This window comes from Sphaerodactylus townsendi, linkage group LG11, assembly GCF_021028975.2.
Source record: "Sphaerodactylus townsendi isolate TG3544 linkage group LG11, MPM_Stown_v2.3, whole genome shotgun sequence".
NCBI classification, from domain to species: domain Eukaryota; kingdom Metazoa; phylum Chordata; class Lepidosauria; order Squamata; family Sphaerodactylidae; genus Sphaerodactylus; species Sphaerodactylus townsendi.
Window position 1 is genome coordinate 31579768 of NC_059435.1, and position 20522 is coordinate 31600289.

The 20522-nt window shown below is 44.1% G+C and overlaps 1 protein-coding gene across 3 annotated transcripts in view; it reads left to right on the forward strand.

The window, feature by feature from the left end:
* Positions 1-18691, forward strand: part of OSBPL10 (oxysterol binding protein like 10) — an 85475-nt gene extending 66784 nt beyond the window's left edge. For 2 of the 3 annotated variants that reach the window (XM_048511069.1, XM_048511070.1), the window contains 5 exons: positions 1512-1995; positions 10992-11178; positions 11919-12101; positions 13315-13468; positions 15659-18691. In XM_048511069.1, the coding sequence (XP_048367026.1) occupies positions 1512-1995; positions 10992-11178; positions 11919-12101; positions 13315-13468; positions 15659-15703 (1053 nt within the window). In that variant the 3' untranslated portion in view covers positions 15704-18691. Of the gene's footprint in view, positions 1-1511; positions 1996-10991; positions 11179-11918; positions 12102-13314; positions 13469-15658 lie in introns of those variants that run through there. The other variant, XM_048511072.1, reaches the window with a different exon arrangement.
* The last annotated feature ends 1831 nt before the right edge of the window (positions 18692-20522 follow it).

A 20522-nucleotide genomic window follows, 5' to 3' on the forward strand; every position in this document is an offset into this window, starting at 1 on the left:
TTACAAAAATAACCATCCAAAAGCTTCTTCAGTGTTCAGAGATTTATTGTTTTCATTCAATTCTGCGCAGAAGAGGGAACTGTCCTCTGTTAGCAACAGGGAGGAGGTTCAAGGGGCTGTTGCTTGCGTAACATAATTTATACCCTCTTACAAACATCCCTCCTTGTCTTCTGACCATTGGTTTGAGTCAAGAAGACGTACAGACCTGGTCATCTCATCCCACCTTTTACCACACCTTGCCCATTCCCATATTTGGTGAAACTTAAGTCAAAAACACCTTGCGTAAAAGGTTTCTATACCAACTACTGGTTTCTATTTTACCTTTATCTGTATTTGTGAGCTTCTGCTAATTCCTTATCTCCTTGGTGGGGCCCTGTTTTCCCAAACCACCTGAAAAACTCAGTGTTAGGCTGCCCCATGAGTTTCGTTTCTTCCAACTAAAGTAAGCTTCTAAAGTGAATTACTCTCATATAACTTGTATGATTAAATACAATTACTCTCATATAACTTGTATGATTGTATGAATTACTCTCATATAACTTGTATGATTAAATACAATGGCTTAAAACATCATAAACTATATGTCCATATCACGTCCATAGCACTGAAAGCCAGCTGGCAAAGCAAGAATGGTGTAAAATCAGGAACTGCCTAGTAGAGCAGCTCTTTGTCAGTCTGATTGGTGGCGAGAATGAGCAGAAGGAGCATGAGCTAGTTGTAAGAAAAGGAGCTTGGTCAATCATTGAAGCATAGCAAAATTGATTGTCTACAGGAAGAATAGTGATCTCTTGCATTCTGCAGAGGCAATTGATCAGGGACGCAGAGGTATATTTTGCTATACATCTATCTCCTTTACATACAGATGGATGATGAGCCACCTTTTGGCGTCACCGGCTACTCATCTCCACAACTAAGGAGCACTTGTTCCTGGGCATAGCTAGAGACATTGCATACGAAACCTGCAGAGAGAATAGGAGTGGTACAATCTTGCAAGCTTTGGAAACTGTTTTTCTCACAAGTTAAAACCATTGGCAATTTTTAACCACCCCTTAATTTAATTTTGGTAGAGCTGCTGGGAGCCATGTGAAATTTCTTTGGCAGCTGGCAGACTTTGTGGCATGTGTCCAGTTGGCAGCTGGCTAGCAGAACTCAATTAACTTGACTCGGACCGCTGTGCCGCTTTCTGTGAACAATGAATAGTGTCCTTGAATAAGTGGCCCACATTCGCTCAGCAGAGAGAGACATAATGAAAAAGCTCGTGCCATTTGAATAGCCTGCCCTTGTCTCATGTAGGTCTATTGAGGACTATGGTGAAATAGAGAACAGCTTGTGCAATTGACCAAGGCCTTTATTTGTTAATTCTCATTGTAAATACATAGTAGGTGCTTTTTGGTAGTAGAAGGAAGGAAGGTCAATTTGGGCTCAGTCAGTCGTGCAGCTGTCTTAAGGGTTTGTGTGTGTTTCGACTGATGTACGTGAAAACTGGCATTTGCCTTTTGTTTTCCAAACAGGTAGTCCTTCCAACATTTATTCTGGAGAAGAGGTCCCTGTTGGAGATGTATGCAAACTTCTTGGCTCACCCAGACCTGTTTCTGTCGATTGAAACAGGGACCACACCCGAGGACAGGATCATTAACTTTGTGGAGTATTACTTAACAGCCTTTCATGAAGGCCGCAAAGGAGCTGTTGCCAAGAAACCCTACAACCCAATCATTGGAGAAACTTTTCATTGCTCTTGGGATGTGCCTAAAGACAAAGTGAAACAATCCAAAACTAATAGTGCCTCAGCAACTCCCAAGGACCAGATCAAGGGGGTTGGTCAGGATCCGTCCGCGTGCTACAAGCTGAGGTTTGTAGCTGAACAAGTATCCCATCACCCACCAGTATCTTGCTTTTACTGCGAATGCAAGGAGAAGAAGGTGTGTGCGAATGTTCATGTGTGGACCAAAAGCAAGTTCATGGGAATGTCTATAGGTGTTTCTATGGTAGGTGAAGGTAAGACACACTACCAAAAATATTACACTTCATAACATGTGTGCCCAACAGAAGTTAAGACTGCTCCACTGAAACAAATTTTTACTGGCAGGAGCCGCAAGCCATGGTTTACTGCAAACCCAGAAGTCACACATCATATAGCTGTGCGCAGTGTGGGGGCTGAATAGAGATCATGATTCTGAGGATGTCTTAGGCTCATTCTCATGTCAGCACCCCATCGTTTATCATTTTGTCTGATGAGAGCCAATGAGTAATGCAAATGGGTTAGACTAGATAGTTCTGGGAGAACAGTCTTTTGAAATTGAAAATTGGTTGTATAGGCAAGTGATCTTTTTTTTTAAAAAAGATAACATTAGCTTTTCTGTAAAGGTAGTATTAGCTATCGTAACAAGAGGCTGTAAAAGCTGCCCCAAATGCAACCTAAATTCCTATCACAGTGGTGGCGAACCTATGGCACTCCAGATGTTCATGGACTACAATTCCCATCAGTCCCTGCCAGCATGGCCAATTGAACATCTGGAGTGCCATAGGTTCGCCACCATGGTCCTATCAGAAGACACACTACTTGTGTATTCGTTATACCACTCTGATGGGTAATGCCTGCCCCGCTGCAAACGGCAGTGGGTAACAATGTTGAGCACTCCCTGAAACAAAAATTCCCTAATCAATTCTCTGAAATTGCAGGATCCTTGCAGTGCATTAGGGTGGGATAATTAAAGAATAAGTGGTTTTGTGTCTGAGAACGGCAGGGCCTACTTCGGCTTAGTCACACATCTTTCCCCTGCAGCTCAGCACAGGCTTTGACGTGGTGAAGGTCTGCTGTAATTTCAATAAGGAAGTAAATGAAAGGGGAACTGCTATTTGTTCAGGAGCAATAGAGTAAGACTAAATACAAATGCTCTGTGAGAGAAAACTAGAGTAGAGTTTTTTAGATTGTGTTGCAGGATCCTTCGATCTGTGTGGGTACTCCAGGCAGTCCTCAAGTCCTTTTGTAAGGACACAGACTGAGCTTCTGTCATGTCTGTTCAGCCAATGGGAGAACTGTCTCTCGCAGATGAAGTTCCTTCAGATCAAGTGATGAGACGGATCACATACAGCCCATGTGTCCTTGTGTGCCGCAGGAGTGATGGGCATGTGTATTGTGTACATACAATGCATGGTTTCTTGTGTAATTTGAAAAGCGTGTGTACGTATTAAAAACCAAGGACTCCATACCAAAAGAGTGACTAGACAATATAAAATGTTCATATTACCTTATTTTAAAGACACACTATGCAACTGACAAGATACAATCTTATTCTGGGATGTGTTGCTCCAACACATGATGAACTTGGGCCATTTCACCACGCAGCGAGCCATTTGACCTCTTATGATATGTCAGTTTTATCATTTGTCAAATACCACTCATTCATCATTATGAGATTTGTTTTTTCCCATCTTGCTGCCACACAAAGCTTAGCTCTTGTTAGTAGAATGTAAATCATTCCAAGTCTAACTCTGCTCTTCTCCTGGAGGCGATCTCGGGCATCTTGGATTGGGTGATTTCCAACCTATACTCAGGGAGGCAGGACTAAATGATGTCACTTCCTGTAGAGGCTGGAATCCATCTTAGATCCCCAGTATTACTTCCTGCCTAGCAGGGAGCGCAGTGCTTGTGAGAGGGTTCCAAGCTACTTGTATTTCTCTACCTTATTTCTACCTTATTTCTCTCCTAAGCTTACTTCTATTCTGCACGTGTGTTCTGTGTGTGTCTGTTTCTGTCTTGCTCCTGTCCCTCTTGTGAATCAGCTCTGTCCAGTTTGTAGGAATCAGCTCTCGTCAGTTTTTTTCCAACTGTATTGTCAGTTTTTCCCACCTTTTAACGGGTCAGCCTTAAAATGGCCAGCCTTCATGGAATCTCACGGCTTCAAGCTTCCTTTTCCTCACCCCCCGCCTTGAGTCTTTTGGCAAGACCAAGCTGGCAGAGGGCACTTTCGGGCAGCAACCCGAAGGGGGCATCAGAAGAGCAACAGTCAGGAGTCCTCGGCTGAGAGCTCCGTCCACTTCTTCTTCTGCTACATCGGTTAAGCGGCGCGGCAACGCGGCCGCTGCTCTTCTCGGGGCGCCTCAAGAGGAAGATGGCGCAGGCCGGAAAAGAACAAAGCCCCTGCCGCCAAGAAATCGCGCCTAGAACCCTCCCGGGCTATGCCAAAGGCAGGAGCAATTCAAGCGTCCCTAGGTCCAGGCCGCTGGAAGGTGTAGCTCCGCGACTCCCCCCCCCACGTCAGCCTCCCAATTTTTAAGTGGTATTAGCCAGCCAGCGGGCAGTAGCTGGGAGCATCAGCGGGACCCAGGAGTGAGCTGTGGATGATCAAACGGCCTCCCGGCAGTCTCCTCATAGATCTTCAGCGACTCAGGCAAAGATCAGAGGGCCCGGTGGGGAGGGAAGTCCCCAGCGCGAACCTGCTCCAACTCCTTTCCAGACCCTGCATCCTGGGCTAGCATGCCTGCTCCCGAGCTAATGAGTATGTTCCAGGGCTGCAATGAGGGAAGAGATCTCCCTCCCATGACAAAGAAAAGTAAAAAAAGTAAGTATTTGCAGAGGGAGACGCAGGTCCCGCTTCTATAGGAGGCAAGGTGGTAGACGAAAGACTGCTCATCTGTAGCTCGCTTCTTCCAATTCCCCCTCTTGACCATCCCACAGTAGCCCTCCACCTCCACTCCTATAGAGATCCCCTTAATGAATATGGGGAGGAGGAATTCAGTGAGGTGGAAGCGGGACATTCCTCAGAGCATTTCTCTACCGAAGGGGAGGAGGACATTGCTGAGCCAAAAGAAAAACTTATCAGATTTTTTTTTTTTTAGGAAAGGAGGATTTAGCCTTGATTATGTCAAAAAACTATTTCCCACTTTAGAACTCCAGGGATTCGAAAGCAGACGCCTTGAGGACCCTGAGGGTCTCCCAGCATCCCTCCAAGAGAGAACAGGGTTAAAGGTGTCCCTAAAGGGGCCACAAAAATTTTCCCCAGACGGAGGGATGTCCCAGAAGCTTTTCCACTACCCGAAAGTACTTTGAAAAAGAATTTAAAAAAAAGCAATGGGTGAATCTGGAGGCTAGTAAGAGTTGCCCGTCACATCTCAAGAGTCTATATATACTGCCCGAACACATACATATAACATCATTAAGAACTCCCCCCTAATTGATGCACCTGTGGTTGCCCTCCAATCTGGTGGATTAGTCACCAAGGACGGGGAGGGTTCCCTAAGGGATGCCGCGAGACCCGCAGGGCCGACGTTTTCTCTGAAAAGGATTCATGACAGACTCTGTTCCCTTACCATTAGGGCTCTAGCCCCTTCTTTCCACTACGGCCCTTGTGCCTCCATCCTTTGGCTTCAGAGGCTTCTTACGATGATCCCTCCCGGGGCCGCCAAGGCCCTCAGAGAGGGTTTAGCAGAGAATACTCACAAGCAGTTTCAGTACTGGAGGCAGATTCCACCTTTGGATTTCCTCTCCTGTTAGTCTCCAGCGCGACAAGATTAGCCTTGGGAGTAGTGGTTCGGAGACAGGCCTGGTTGAGAGTCCTGGATCCTGCAGGACTTCCACTCAAAACAGGTGGTGTCTACTTCTACGATTATCAAGTGGGTTCCAGGCTCTTTGGCAAAGATTTAGACGGCTGTGTTGGTGGGAGACTAAGGGAAACAAGAAATCTATGCCTAGGGTATGCGTTAGGGCCAGACCAGGGGCTCCCTCCACCTACAAACCTTACAATTCATTTCTCGCACTTCAAATGCGCACACTCCTGCACGAACTCCCAGAGATGGCAGAAAGTGGTTTTCTCAACAACCTCAACAGCAAATACTACTCCTTTCAGGAGAAGAGGATTCTCTGGCAGCTCCTTTCGTCCCCTAACTACTCTAGACAAACCAATAGAGGTGGCAAACCTTTCCCAACCTGGAGCGACCGCCCAGGTTCTGACTACACTCACGTTCCGCAGTAGGTGGTCGTCTGCAATTTTTTCAACACCGGTGGGTGGGCTTTTACCATATCGACCGGGCTGGACAAGAGGGAGGTGCGTCACACACGGCTAGTCTCCTAGAATTTTCAACCTTTCCAAGATCCAAATTCGGGACCTACCCCAATTTCCCAATGCAATCCAGACAAACTAAAGAGAACACAGCAAGCCATTCTCCATCTACTGAGTATTCAGGCGATCGAACCCGTACTCCATCTCAGAGCCGTTCTTGCGGCGGTGTTTACTCACATTTCTTTACAGTACCCAAAAGAACGGCGACTGGCGTGGCCATCCTGAACTTGCGGTAATGCGTGAACAGATTCATGCGCCCTACGCGCCTATTTTCAAGATGGAAACCTTGAGATCCATAGTGGAGGCTCTCCTTCAGCCCAGGCGATTACTTAACATCTCTCGACCTGACCGAGGAAGCATATTCTTCAGCGTCCCCATCAACCCACTCCACAGACGTTTCCTCAGGTTCACGTCACGGTCGGAAGACGACCAGGACAAGGCTCTCCCCTCTGGGCTGGCGACAGCCCTCAGAGTGTTCTCAAAGCTCCTTCTGGCACCTATCATGGCTCTTCGAACAAGGTCTTCATATCCACCCATACTTGGACGACATCCTGATTCGGGTCCTCGGGTCCAGAACACAAGCCCTTTCGAGACCTTGGATGTCGTCCTGACTACCCTATCGATCCACTACGGGTTTATAGTCATCAACTTGCAAAAGAGTTCCCTGATTCCAGCCACCCGAGATGGAACATCTCGGGGCCGACCAGAGACACAGTACACAATGCGTCTCTTCATTCCGGCCCGATCCAAAATTCTCCAAGATCCAGAGGTTGGTAGCCGGTCTTCCTCCCAGCCAGGAGAGCTTCCCTTCTTCAGCTAGCCAGACTGGATGGGTCTCTTCATCTCTCTGTTATCAATATGTTGCAGTGGGGGGAGGTTCCATGCGCGCCCCCTTCAACAGTTTCTCCAGCCTCACTCAATACCGGATCATGAGGAAGGAAGACAGGTCACCTCCAGATCACCAGATCAGTTACGCTGTACAGTCTTCGCTGGTGGTCTCATCAGAAAAACCTTTCCAAAGGGAAAGTCTTCTACCTACCCTCATCGAATGCAGTTGTTCACAGACCTTGAAGTCAGCCCCAGCCGGATGGGGGGGCATCCTTGGAGGACAATATAGCACAAGGTCTCTGGACCGATGACCCAAACACGTCTGCCCATCAACTATGCCCAGGAGTTGCGTAGCGCTATTCTCTTGGCGCTTTCAGGCCTTCCAGCCTCAGAATCCAGGGCTGTCATCTTTTTGGGTCCGAACCGACAACATCGCGGCCAAAGGCCCATCCTAAACAATTGGTAGGGCGGGTCCAGATCCTCGCCTTCATCTACAGGCAGTAGAGATACTGACATGGGCCGAAAGAAACATCTCCTATCGCTGTCGGCAGAGCACATACAGGGGAATCTCAAGCGTTCAGGCGTGGACTGGCTAAGCTACTAATCGGGTGACGGAAGCAGAGTGGGAAGCTCCATCCGACGCATCTTCCAACTGATCACTCAAACCCTCGGGGTTGTCCCAATCGTCGATCTCTTTGCCTCCGCTCAAAATGCACAACTTCCTCGATTTTTCACCAGAATACTTTCTTATTCCCGAAAGCACTAGCAGTAGATGCACTGATGGCTCCGTGGCCGAGGGAGCTCCCTCTATGCCCTATCCACCTACCCCCCAGTCATCCCGAGAAGCTCATAAGGAAGGTCTGGTCAGAGAAAGCACGACGTAATTCTAGTAGCACCATGGTGGCCTCAGGCGAACCCTGGTTCTCCTCTGCTAAATCCCTTCAATTACAGCAACTTCAGCGCCCCTGAGGCTGCTCACTAAGCCCGATGGACTGCTCTCTCTCAGGGACCTATGTAAGTCCATCCCAAACCCCAAGTGGTTTTGTTCTGACCGCTTGGCGGCTTTGAGCGAGGAGGCTCCTAACCAAAAGGTTATTCCGGCCAGGTCATCAATACAATCATCGCGTCCCGCAGACCATCAACCTCTCGAATCTATAACTCTTAGGTCAGGAGGACCTTCCTCTCCTGGGCTCAAGAGGCCCGGATCGACCCACTGAGACCTTCTTGTCCCTCAGGTTTTACAGTTTCTCCAGGTGCGGATTCGAGAAGGGCCTTAGAAGTGCTACTATGCGCCAGACAGCTGGGGCTTGGCGCTCACGACTCGTTTGGCCCAAGGTTCATGGACTACCACTGTCCAGGCACCCAGATATACTTAGATTCCTCAAAGGGGTCTCTACAAAACAACCTCCGATAGTCCATCGGTTCCCTTCATGGAGACTTAACATGGTGCTCTCTAGCTCCTGAAGCCAAATCAGCCTTCTCGAGCCCATCCGTTCCGTGCATCTGAAATGGGTTTGCAGGTGATGAAACTTTCTCTCTTTCTGATTGCCATCACTACAGCCAAGAAGAATTTCTCTGTAGGAGTTGCAGGCCCTATCCGTCTAACTCCCAGCTCTGCATCTTTCATTACAAGGACAGAGTAGTCATGAGGCCTGGATCCCCGCCTTTGTTCCAAAAGTTTCTTCCAGGTTCCACATGAAGCAGGAGGTGATCATCCCCCACCTTTTGTCCAAGTCCTTCACATCCCAAAGAAATCCTTTGGCACACCTTTTAGATGTCCGTAGGGCGCTCAAGACATTTATCATCAAGAACAGAGGGAATATCAGACGGACTGAATCCCTATTCATAAACGGTTACCATGCCTAATCTGGGAGCTCAGATGTCCAAAGGCTGCACTCAGTTGGCACTCTCAGAATGTGCATTACCGAGGCATATAAAGCATCTCATTATTACCTGTGCTCTAAGCGGCATCACGGCTCATTCCATTTCGGAGTGCCGCAACTAACTTGACATTCAGGCGACAGGATTCCCTTCTGGAGGATGTGTAGAGGGCGACCACCTGGTCCTCTTCATCCTCCTTTATCAGACATTACAGGTTGCGTTCCATGGCGGACTAACGAAGCTGCTTTTGGAACTAGAGTGCTCGAACATATATTTGGAGGACTAACATTCCCACCGGCATTTCTGGGACACTGCTCTGGGAGGTCCCAATCCAAGATGCCCGAGATCGCCTCCAGGAGAACGGTACATTGGTACTTTCACCCTGAAGGGACCTTCTCCTGGTAGGCCGATGAGGGCATCTTGGCCCTCCCTGTGCGCACTTCTCTATGCAGTCTCCAAAATTAATCATTCCTTTGTTTATTATTATGATCTATGGATCGGGGTAGTTAGTTATAAAATACTTGGAGTTCCTCACGTTTTGATGTTTGTTTTCAATGTTATTCTTCGTTATCATGTTGTTCTCGTTACTTCCTGTTCTACTTCTTAAGATAATAGAGTTTTTTCTCTCACTGCTGAGTCAACGGAATACTGGGGATCTAAGATGGATTCCAGCCTCTACAGGAAGTGACATCATTTAGTCCTGCCTCCCTGAGTATAGGTTGGAAATCACCCAATCCAAGATGCCCTCATCGCCTACCAGGAGAAGGTCCCTTCAGGGTAAGTACCAATGTACCGTTCTCCCTTTCAGATAGTACTTCTTTAGAATTAGATGACAATTATAAGATGTCATAGTAAGAATCTTCTTAATTATCTACCAAAGTCTCCTAGTCAGTGGACAGCTCACAGCAGGTGGAACGCCTGAATGCCCGAGTTGCCGCTGTGGTAACATATGGGCGAAGGTTCTTTAGGCTTGTGGGCTCCAGGCAATAAAGAACTTTAAAGTTCATAACTAGCACATTGAATGGAACTCAGAAGCAAAATGGCAGCCAACACAACTGTTTAGAAAGGATAACAAAATATTCCCATTGGCTAGTCCCTGACAATAATTCAGCTGCTAGCTGCAGTTTCTTGGTTGTCTCCAAGAGCATCCCAATTTATTTATTTATTTATTTATTTTATTAGGTTTCTATACTGCCCCATCCCCGAAAGGCTCTGGGCGGTGTACAGCATATAAAAGTAACAGTATAAAACAATCAAACATTGAAGCAGCAGTAAAAGCTAAAATTTCAGTTATGCAATGCATTGGCGTCCAATTTTCCAGATTAAAATTCCCCCTCCCCCGAAAAAGGGAGGCGGTGTTGCGATAACGGTTGCAATAACGGTGTTGCAATAACCCAAGACGGTGTAGACGGTGTTGCAATAACCCAACTGTGAGATTACAAAGAATGGATCAGTGTGGCTAGATTGGCTAAGTGAGAGTAGATACAACTTACTGAAAGCACTCTGGGCCACTGCACCAACCTACTTTTGACATAGCAAGGCTGAACATCCCCTGGCTGTATGGAGGAGAGGACTGAGGGAACAGTTAAAAAGCATATTAACTTCCCTGTACAATGTATATGTGTGCCCATGCTTCCACATTGCTTATTGGTGTACCAGTATGTCTAACTATTCACTCCTTACATCCAGGGAGTGGTATTTTCAGTGAAAGTTGATTCCATGAGAGCTTCAGAATTGTATTTGAATGTGCTTCATGTTTGAGATATTATATAAATATAAACCAAATGCTTTATAAAGTTGTTACAGTGACTCTCAATGTGATGCTAAGATTGCATCACAAGGTTATGCCTATCATTGTGGGTGGTGTTTTGCAGATATTTGCTCTAAAATCAATGTAACTGTTATGTGTTACAGTCATATGACTGAATCTTGCAGAACTGAGAGTCAAGTGATTAAAAACCAGTTGTGTACAGATTCTCTTCTCCTGGAAACTGGTTAAAGCTGCTGATCACTCCTGACTACTCTTGGTAGACAATCAAAGTGAAGTTTTAATCCTGACTCTGACCAGTATTGTAGCCCATCCTTCTAGAACTGTGACCCAACTACTGACTTTCACAACCCTAAAAGTTGTCCATGTTTGAATTATGCCCGTAGTTTGCTTTGTCATTCTTGCAATGTGGTTATAATTTTTCTTTTCAACCTCTTTCCCCTTCCCCTCCATAGGTGTTCTCTATCTACTGGAACATGGGGAAGAATATGTATTTACGCTACCTAGTGCCTATGCGCGCTCTATACTTACCATTCCTTGGGTGGAGCTTGGAGGTAAAGTCAACATTCACTGTGCCAAGAGTGGCTACTCGGCTACTGTCACATTCCATACCAAGCCTTTTTATGGAGGAAAAGTACACAGGTACTTGGTGTATTTTGCTTGCATTTCAATTGCTTATTTCGTGTACTGTAGCAAGGCACCTTTTTTGTTTTGTGTCTGTTAGTTAATTTTATACATTATTGTGACAAAATATGCTATGTGGGTGTTGTCTTCATGATTGTAATGTGGAGCTCCCTGATGTGTCATAAACCTGGTGGAAGAGATGCAACTAGCCCAAAGTGTTGTGTGAATGAAACGGGACTAATTTAGTTTCAGGTCCAAGTCCAATGCTATTATTTATTAGCCTATACTAGATCAATGTGGTATATCTTAAATGGTCATTTTGGCTACAAACCACTTGCCAGTCCTGTTGTGTAATAATAATTGGAACAAATGGGAGCTACACACGGTCAGTGGGATTTCAGTAGAGCATGAAGAACAACTTCCTTGTGAGTTGTGCCTGTTGCTTAAATATACACATCTTAAGTGCTAGCGTTGCAAGTCTAACTTGCATGGAGGGTTGATGTGATTATAGGAGAAAACCAATGTATGCAGCTAGTTAATAAAATGGTCGGAACCCAGTACCATGGATGTTTTCCATCTCAGAAGCGTATCTTAACTTTAAAAAAATCTTGTATGAAAATCAAATTCTAAACTGGAAAATAAAATTCTAAAATTCTTCCTCTCTGGAATTTAATTGTGGTGGAAATATTTGCATTGTTTTACAGTTAACTCCTTGGGTCAGTAATCTGTGCAAACCTTTGTGTTGTCATTTGAATCAGGGTCACAGCAGAGGTGAAGCATAATCCCACCAACACTATTGTCTGTAAGGCACAAGGAGAGTGGAATGGCACACTAGAATTTACATACAGCAGCGGAGAAACCAAAATAATTGACACTACTAAGCTACCCGTTATTCGCAAGAAGATTAGACCAATAGCTAAACAAGGTCCGTTTGAATCAAGGTGAGGATGTGTTTTTGTTGTGGTTTTTTTAATTGCTTTTTGCCGTCAATGTGGTTGCTGATGGGTGTTGTTCAGTCTGAAGGCATATTTGGTTAGATGTATGCAACTCTAAAGTAGCCTTTTGAATCATGACCATTAGACATGCCCAAGGAATTTGGAGCACCTAGTGCGATTCTTATGATAGACCTGCCATATCACACACTGTTTATGGAAGTTCCTTTCCAAAAGGGTTGTGAGCGGGGGCTGCTTCTTGGAAAGCACAAGCCCTGCATTCCTTTGGGTGCCTGGAACTTGGAGAGTGGCTGTTTGATCTTCACTACTGTCTTAAAGCTGGTAACACAATGCAAATAATTCATAGGTATTACTGATGTGAAATTCACTGATAAAATCTGCTTAGACACCGAAAGAAGTACTTTTCTGTTATGCAGAGTGGGTTTTCTTTTTACTGAAGTATCGAACCGTTCTAATGTTAAAGCCCAGACTGAGAAAACAAGAGAAACATATACGAAGGCAATTCTGAAACCATATAATCATGTCAAAATATCTGATGAGTCCCATTTGCTGCTATCAGTTGAAAGCTCTGTAAGCAACAGCTATTCAAAGTGGAACAGCTAATGGTCACTCAGTGCGTACCTTATTTCTCTGTTTTTCCTGTATATATCAACTGTTTTATGTTTGTACATGTGAAAATTAAAAGCGAATCCTAGAAGCAACATCTAAACTTGACTGAAATAGGAAGAAGGCATTATCCATCAACTTTGGCAGATGCTTCTTCTCCAAGGAGACAGTTTCAGCACTAAGAGCAGTTTGAGTCCTGGAGCACCTTAGAAACCAGCAAGATTTTTAAAGTATAAGCGGTTGAAAGTCAAATCTCACTTCATCAGATACAAGCAGGAATGGAAATCTGAGTCTTTGTATCCCAGTCAGAAGGTGGGAGGGATGTTGTAAAGAAGGATCTTGGGATGAATAGGTACAGTGTGTATTGCTGAGAAGAAATGCAGTGTTACAGGGATGACTTGGTAGCATTTTGGTCCAGGCTATCACTGATTCTTTGGGGGTTTTTTGTCTGGGCTTGTGGAAATGAATCTCATTTGTTGATCCATATATGCTTGGAGGTTCAGATTAGTACGATTTCACAAAAATATTGGTCAATGCAAGGTGCTAAATTTCTTATTATCTTGTTTTTATTGTATGGCTTGATTCACTACACTAGGCATCTGTGGCAAGACGTCACCATTGCCCTGAAAGAAGGCAAGATTGGTGTAGCGACAGAACATAAGCAACTCCTTGAAGAGAGGCAGAGAGCTGAGGAGAGACAACGAGCAGTTAACAGTACCCCATGGAAACCAAAATATTTTATCAAAGAGGTACGGTGAATGACATGAAGGGTTAGACAGCAAACAACAGTTCCTTATTTGTCTTTGCTGTGGCAAGCCACTGTACTGTCCTTAAGGATCCTTCTGATGTTTGTTTCAGAAGTGCTTCTTAACTTGGAGCAATTATAGCATTTTAACTTTTCTCCAGAGGCGTAGCTACCAGGGGAAAGGGGGGTGCATGTTGCACTGGGCGTGCGCATGGGGTGGGGGGGAGAGCGGGGGCGGAAAATGTATGTTAAAATATTTTAGTGTTTTCATTTTGTCGGCTGGCAAGGGCTGCAGTTTTTAGGCTAGCGGCACCAACTTTTCAGGCTATCCTCAGGTGACACTCCTGATGATACCAGCCAGGTTTGGTGAAGTTTGGTTCAGGGGGTCCAATGCCCCATCCCCCATTGTTTACAATGGGAGCTAATAGTAGATGGGGCTACCCTTTTGAGGGCCCACAACTTTGGACCCCCTGAACCAAACTTCACCAAACCTGGGTGGTATCATCACGAGAGTCTCCTGAAGGTAGCCTGAAATTGTGGTACTGCTAACTTAAACATTGTTCCCCTGACAGGCGCCCTCAAATTTCCCACAGATTCTCCCTTTAACCCCCCGCCCCGAGTGGATTTAAAGGGAAAATCTGGGCTCCCCAGATTTAAAAACATTGAAAGTATTGTCAAAGGCTTTCACAGCTGGATTCAACTGGTTGTTTGGGGGGGGGGAATCCTCCCTGAAACAGCATCACTTTCAATGATGTTTAAACTAGAAAGCCCAGACTCTCCCTTTATGGTGGATTTAAAAGGAGAATCTGGTTTCTCTAGGAGAATCTGGGCTCTAGTCTAAATAACAGCGAAAGTGACGCTGTTTCAGGATGGATTCTCCCTTTAAAGGGGATTTAAATCGGGGCTCCCTAGTTTAAACAACATTGAAAATGATGCTGTTTAGGGGTGGATCCCCCCCCACCCCCAGCATTACTTTCAGTGTTGTTTAAACTAGGAGCCCAGAGTCTCCCTTTAAGGTGGATTTAGAAGGAGAATCTGGGCTCTCTAGGATTGAATCCGCAGTGGGTAACCTTGGACTAGTTACACTTTTTAGCTTACTTCACAGGGTTGTTGTGAGGATAAAATGTAGGAGAGGAGAATGATGTTACTTAGAATCCCTGTTGTGGAGACAGTCAATGTATAATGAAATAATAAATATAGATGAAGATTAGGGGAAAGGTAGGTTGGTTGATGGGTGAGAAGGCAAGAAAGAAGCAGGGGAATGTGGTTGGTGTTGCCAGCAGGAGGGAAAGAGGGCAGTGTAGAGCGAAGGGGATACAAGGGGTACCTCATTTTTGCCTGGAAATCTTTGCACGTTCCCCACCCATGCAACGGGGCCAGGCCTAATGGCCAGCACATTATGTCTAGGCCATCGTTTTCTTGGGTAGAAGCTATCAGGAGAAGGGAAAGAGAAAAACCTGAAGATGAAGTATTTAAAGATAGGCTGGCTGGTGAGTGGGAAGAAGAGAGGGAAGCAGGAAAAAGGAAGAGGGCTTTGTGGATACGGAGAATAGCAGGGGAAGGGGAAATGGGAAGGCCCCCACAAGTCTTTTGAGACCCGTAGTTGTTTTGCAAAAGTATTTGTGAGATTTAACTGGCCTCCATTATAAAGTAGTGTGTGTGTGTGTGTGTTTCAGATACATTGATTATCTAGGACCAGTTGATGAAAAGACTGTCCTGGTTAGTTACTACAAATGAAAACTTAATTCATGTCTTTATGTTCCCTACGAATGATGTAGAGGAGGAGCAGTGTGGGCCATAAGAGAAAATGAGGCTATAGCCAGAATAGCTGCGCCACTGAAGTATTCTCAAAACAGACTGCTTTGTTACCTCATGAACAATAATATAGTGATGCAAAGTAATAACTCCAAGGGAGTAAACCTGTGTAGTTGAAGCATCTTTTCCAGACTTTTCTGGCCCCAGATGCCCCATTCCAAGAACCAATCTTTCAAGACTGTTTTTGTAGCAGTAGCCTGCTCTTGTTCAGAATACCTTCCACATGTTCACAGTATTTTTATGCTTAGATAAACAGTTGCTGTGAATCATGGCTGTTCTATACCAGCTTGTAGAACACTTTTATCTAGTGTTGTGTGTGTAGCAGGCTGTGTGGTAATGAAATGAGATTTATTTGCTGCATTTATCTGATTCTTCACAGGGTGATGGATGGCTATACTTTGATCCCCTCTGGAAGACCCATTGATAAAGCCTGGACTCATGCAAAGCCTGTTTCCTAGAGGCATTAAACAGATGCACTATTTACATTTCAGGTGTGATTAAGTCTTGCTACAAATTAAAAACTGTGTACTGTGAATAATGCAATTCCAAACAGCTAAAAACTCAAGTTTACTGAGGAACCATTATCTGTGTATCTATAGACTTGCACACTTGCTGTGTATTATGTAAAAGCCTATTTTACACACACACACACAAACAGATATACACACACACGTATTAAGGACCTGATCTTTCACATTGTGGCCAATGCATACCACTTTGCTTACAGGATCAGGTCCTGCATTGGGAATTAACACTTTTTAAATTACTAATTGACTTTTTCTATTTTTCACATTGCCAAAAATGTTTTGCACTTAGAACCACTTGGCGCTGATGGCCATTTCATGGTCAAACCCGTGACTTAAATGACTTGACACAAGAATGCTGATTCTCCTGGGGTATCTGTGTAAAAGCATGTTTCTCCTTGCAACGCACTCTCAAGCACTTGTTTCCTGGAGTCTTGGAAGAAGATGGAAATATCTTAAGCAGCCTTGTCCAAGTTCGTCCACTGTATCCTGTTCTTCCAAAGCAGGTTTTGCATACTCCTTTTGTTGCTATTCGTTTGGTCCTTGGGCATCAGTGTCTCCAGATGGTGTCAGAGGATGGATGGGGCAGAGATCTCTGAAACAGTCTGCTTTGCAGATCAGTAATTGCCCTTTTGAGCACAAATTTATTTTATCTTTTTTTTTGGCAACACTAACCGGTTAGATATTTTTTCATTTATAGAGAGCATATATATTCCTAGACTCTTAAGAAAATACATCTAGCTGCTGTGACAGTCCTTCATGGCAAAAGGGCTTTCAAGGGTGAGAGAATCCTGCCCCATACATCATCTTCAAAGCATTAGTGCCTCCCCCATCATGAAGTGACCCCTGAGCAACAGAGTAGATGGGTTTACAGACTGTCTTTTCTAATGTTTTGTAATACTCAGGTGGGACCCAATCAGGTATTCCGAATTTTCTGTGGAACAGCAGGTAGAAGTTAATCCTAGTTATAGAGTGGCCCCAGTTGATGGATCAGGCAGGAAAACTGTATGCACTGCAGCTGTTTTGTATGTACACTTTCCTTAATCCAGCCAAGGACATGCATGCCAATGTTTAGCTGCACTGGGGCAATAAGGGATCCATGTGTATTTCTAACTTCTGAACGGTTCACATTAGCTTAGCTGGCTTCAGGAATTAGGCTGTGATTCTGTATGGAGTTTGGACAACAATTGAACGATTCATACACAGGACCAATACATACAAGGAACCCTATCAAGGGAATTTTTATGAACAGTACTGATGTTTGGTTGTGCTTCAGTTCTGGCATTACTTCAGTTAATCTCTCTTAAAGGCAAAACAGCCCAGATTTAAATTAACGTCTTTGCGTAGAATGTTCTCTGCTCAGTCTTAAATTATATTTATGGCATCCATTTAAAGCAAGCGATCTATTTATTAGTCATGCAGACCACTCTTTACATTGTATTGATTATTTCTGTGCCTTTTGTTAAATCCCAGCTACTCATATGTTGTATATAAACAGGAAAGATCTAGTTAAGTACACCTAGTAATATTAGCTTTTTTTTAAAAAAAAAACACCATAGTTTCTGCTAAGGCAGCAGTTGAAACTGTATGTATCTCTTATAAAGGAATGTATCACATCATGTTACCTTTTGAGTTATCCTTTCATTGTCTGCTTTTCACTGAAAGATCATCACAGCTGCCTCACGATGCAGTGATCAACCCACTCCTCAGCCACCTTATTGTACACTTGCCTCAGCATATGAAAGCCATTGTATTTACAAGAGTTTTTGTCACAGTTTATTTAACCTCTTTTAAAGGAAATAAAACATGTACAACCTCAGACGTATAGAAATCTTGCTTTGAAAGGAAAGCTATACAGATTAGGTTTCTCTCTCTTGGTTTTTAACTCCAGTACTACCGGCAAACCTCATTTACCCAGCTTGTGTCTTGAGGCTTTGGGGAATCATAGCAGAATCATTTGAAATTCAGACAGGTGTCACCATTCAGCTTTCACAGTACCATGCTTTGATCATTCACCAAAGAACTAGCTACATTTCTCTTGAATTATTTTTGTCTTTATGTTCCCTTTGACTGAAGTCCTAGATTCTCCCCCTCTAATTTGATGTAATGGTGACAAATACTATCAGTAAACAAGAGCATTTGGAGGCCAAAGATAAGATTTGGAGATCTGCTTACATGTAAATGAAGAGCTGATTTGGATTTAGGGCCCTGATGCTGGAAGTTCTGGTGTTTACCTCTCTCCTCTTCCTCTACTTCCCAGGTAGGAATTATCCCCTGGAATTGCCATTAGATGTGGTCAGAGGAGAAAAGTCAGGGGCAGCAGATGTCTGGTACATCACGTCTTATTTTCTGCATGGCCATACTTCATGGAGCTGGTTGCTTGCACTGAAATTAAGGTGTTTCACAGTGTTTGCAGGATCAGCCTTGTTAATTAATACTACCTTTATGGGCACCTGAACCCTCAGGTGAAGTCTGCCAGGGTTTATTTTCTAGGACAAACTGGCACAGAATAATGCTGATCAAGAAAAAACAAAATCCCAAATTCCGTCCTATTTAAATACGGCTCCATGCATTTTGCAACTGAAACATTATGTTGGGGGTGTGAAGAAGCAACATGCCTTATTTGTAGTCTTCTGTTTGTCATGCAACTGAATACTTCCTTTGAGTGTACACTTTGGACTGTAATGTAAATTTTGATGTACTTCCAGTTAACCTTTGTGCACAGCTGTAGGACCTATGCAAAAAATTTTCTTACATAGAATTGTTCAAAAAGTTTATACTTATTTGTTAAAACTGAATTATCGGGCAGTCACTTCTGATTAGCCTTCCTTTCATATTTGAATTAAAATCACAAACTGGAGACACTCAATAAATTTTCTTTGAATGTATTGGCTGTGATGCATTCTTGTCTGTTTTGCTGAGCTATTACAACAAATACAAATACAATACCTTTAATGGCATATAAAAAGTGGTAAAATACAAATTAGGTTAAAACCAATTGACTAAAATTTACACAAAGGTTTCACCCTTAATCCAAGTGCCTTTGTTAAAAACCTGGCAACTGATTCAGTAGTGTGGGGATGATGGTCACTAAGCAAGTATGAAACTGTTTCCTTGTCTGATCTCACTGAAAATTTCTTCAAGATGGCCTCGAGAAAAAGCAACCGATAGACTGCCAAATCTTTACAATGAAGGAGCACGTGTTCAGTTGTTTCGGGTAGGCCCGCTGCGCAGGAACAAGTCCTGTTCTCCTGTGGGATGCCATGATATCTGCCTCTTGTTTGGGAAGTCGGTAGCACAGTAAGCCGAGCAAGCATAAAATATCTACGGAGATGTGGATTGATTAAATTACTCAGATATTTAGCCATAAAACCCGGCAATGGTGGTGAAATGCCATAAAATGTGGGAGAACAAGTTCTGCAGGCTCCAGCTGTGAAGCTGCCCTTCAATGTCAAGAGTCACGTTGTTTCAAAACTCCGAAAGCCTGTCTTTTAGATCCATCAGTAGGGAGCTGGTCAAAAGATACACCTATGTTGTTTATTTGATTGATAATTTTGGTGTGTGCCAGATTACTTGGGTGGGAAGTGAATTGAAGCAACAGAAGATATGTCAAACTGCCAGGAGACTCAAAATGAAGGCTGACCAGTATTTAATAAAGAAAGCCAAACCGGGAAAATAAGTCTTGGCTCGGTTTCTAAACAAAGAACTTGTCACATTGACTGAGTTTGGAGAGACCCAATAGCTGACGAAAAACAAAGATTGAACACTCTCTAATTTCTCAGCGGTTTTGCTCCCCAGATTGGAGCTCCGTAAAGTAATTGTGGCAGTAGTTTTAATGAAAAACTTCCATTGCGGCAGGGAAAATTGACCGCCTCTGGTGTGAAAAAAATCAAGATATTGCCAACACTTTGGTTTTACTTGTATTGAGAGTCTAGTGGATATGAGGTCCAGGTTAAAGAAGGAATGGTGGAAGGTGATTTCTAAATATCTGTATGAATGGACCCTGTTCAGTCAATGTACTGTTTGGCCCTGCGATGCTGAGTTTTTTTTGAATTGAAAAGATCCAGCACTTTGGATTTGTTATAATTAATCGACAGGGCACTGTTTGTGCAGTGATACGTCGCCAAAAGGCTTGAAGTAGTCTTTGCAGGCCCACCTTGGACCCGAGACAGTAACACAATTAATAGATCTGCATAGAAAGTGCATGTGGGTCTTTGTCCCAAAATGGAGTGCGTGACTTTCAATCTCTAGAGATAAATGAGGAGCAAGGTCGTTTAAATAAAGATTGAACAGGAGAGGAGGAGCAAGAATACAACCCCTGCTTGACTCCTTGTTAGAAACTATAGGTGAAGTTAGGCGGCCAGCGATCTAGCGAACTGACAGGTAGTTGAGGGAATACAACTGGCAGAATAAGAAACAGTAATCTCTGAATTTCTTCCCAACACTGTCAATTTTCCAGCTGATTCCTGGGGATAGGAGTCAAATCGCATTTCAGATCTAGGAAAGCGCAAGGAGTTCCACGCAGGGTGGCAATATTTCCTCCATCAAATGATTTAAAACCAGACAATGGTCAAGGGTGGATTTACCTGTGGCATATCCTATCTGTTCGGACCTAGCAGAAGAGGGACCAAGGCAGTGAAGAGGCATCATAAGGTACCTTAAAGCTTACTAGCCACTGAAAGCAAGCTTATCGGGCGATAGTTAGATGGATTTGATGGA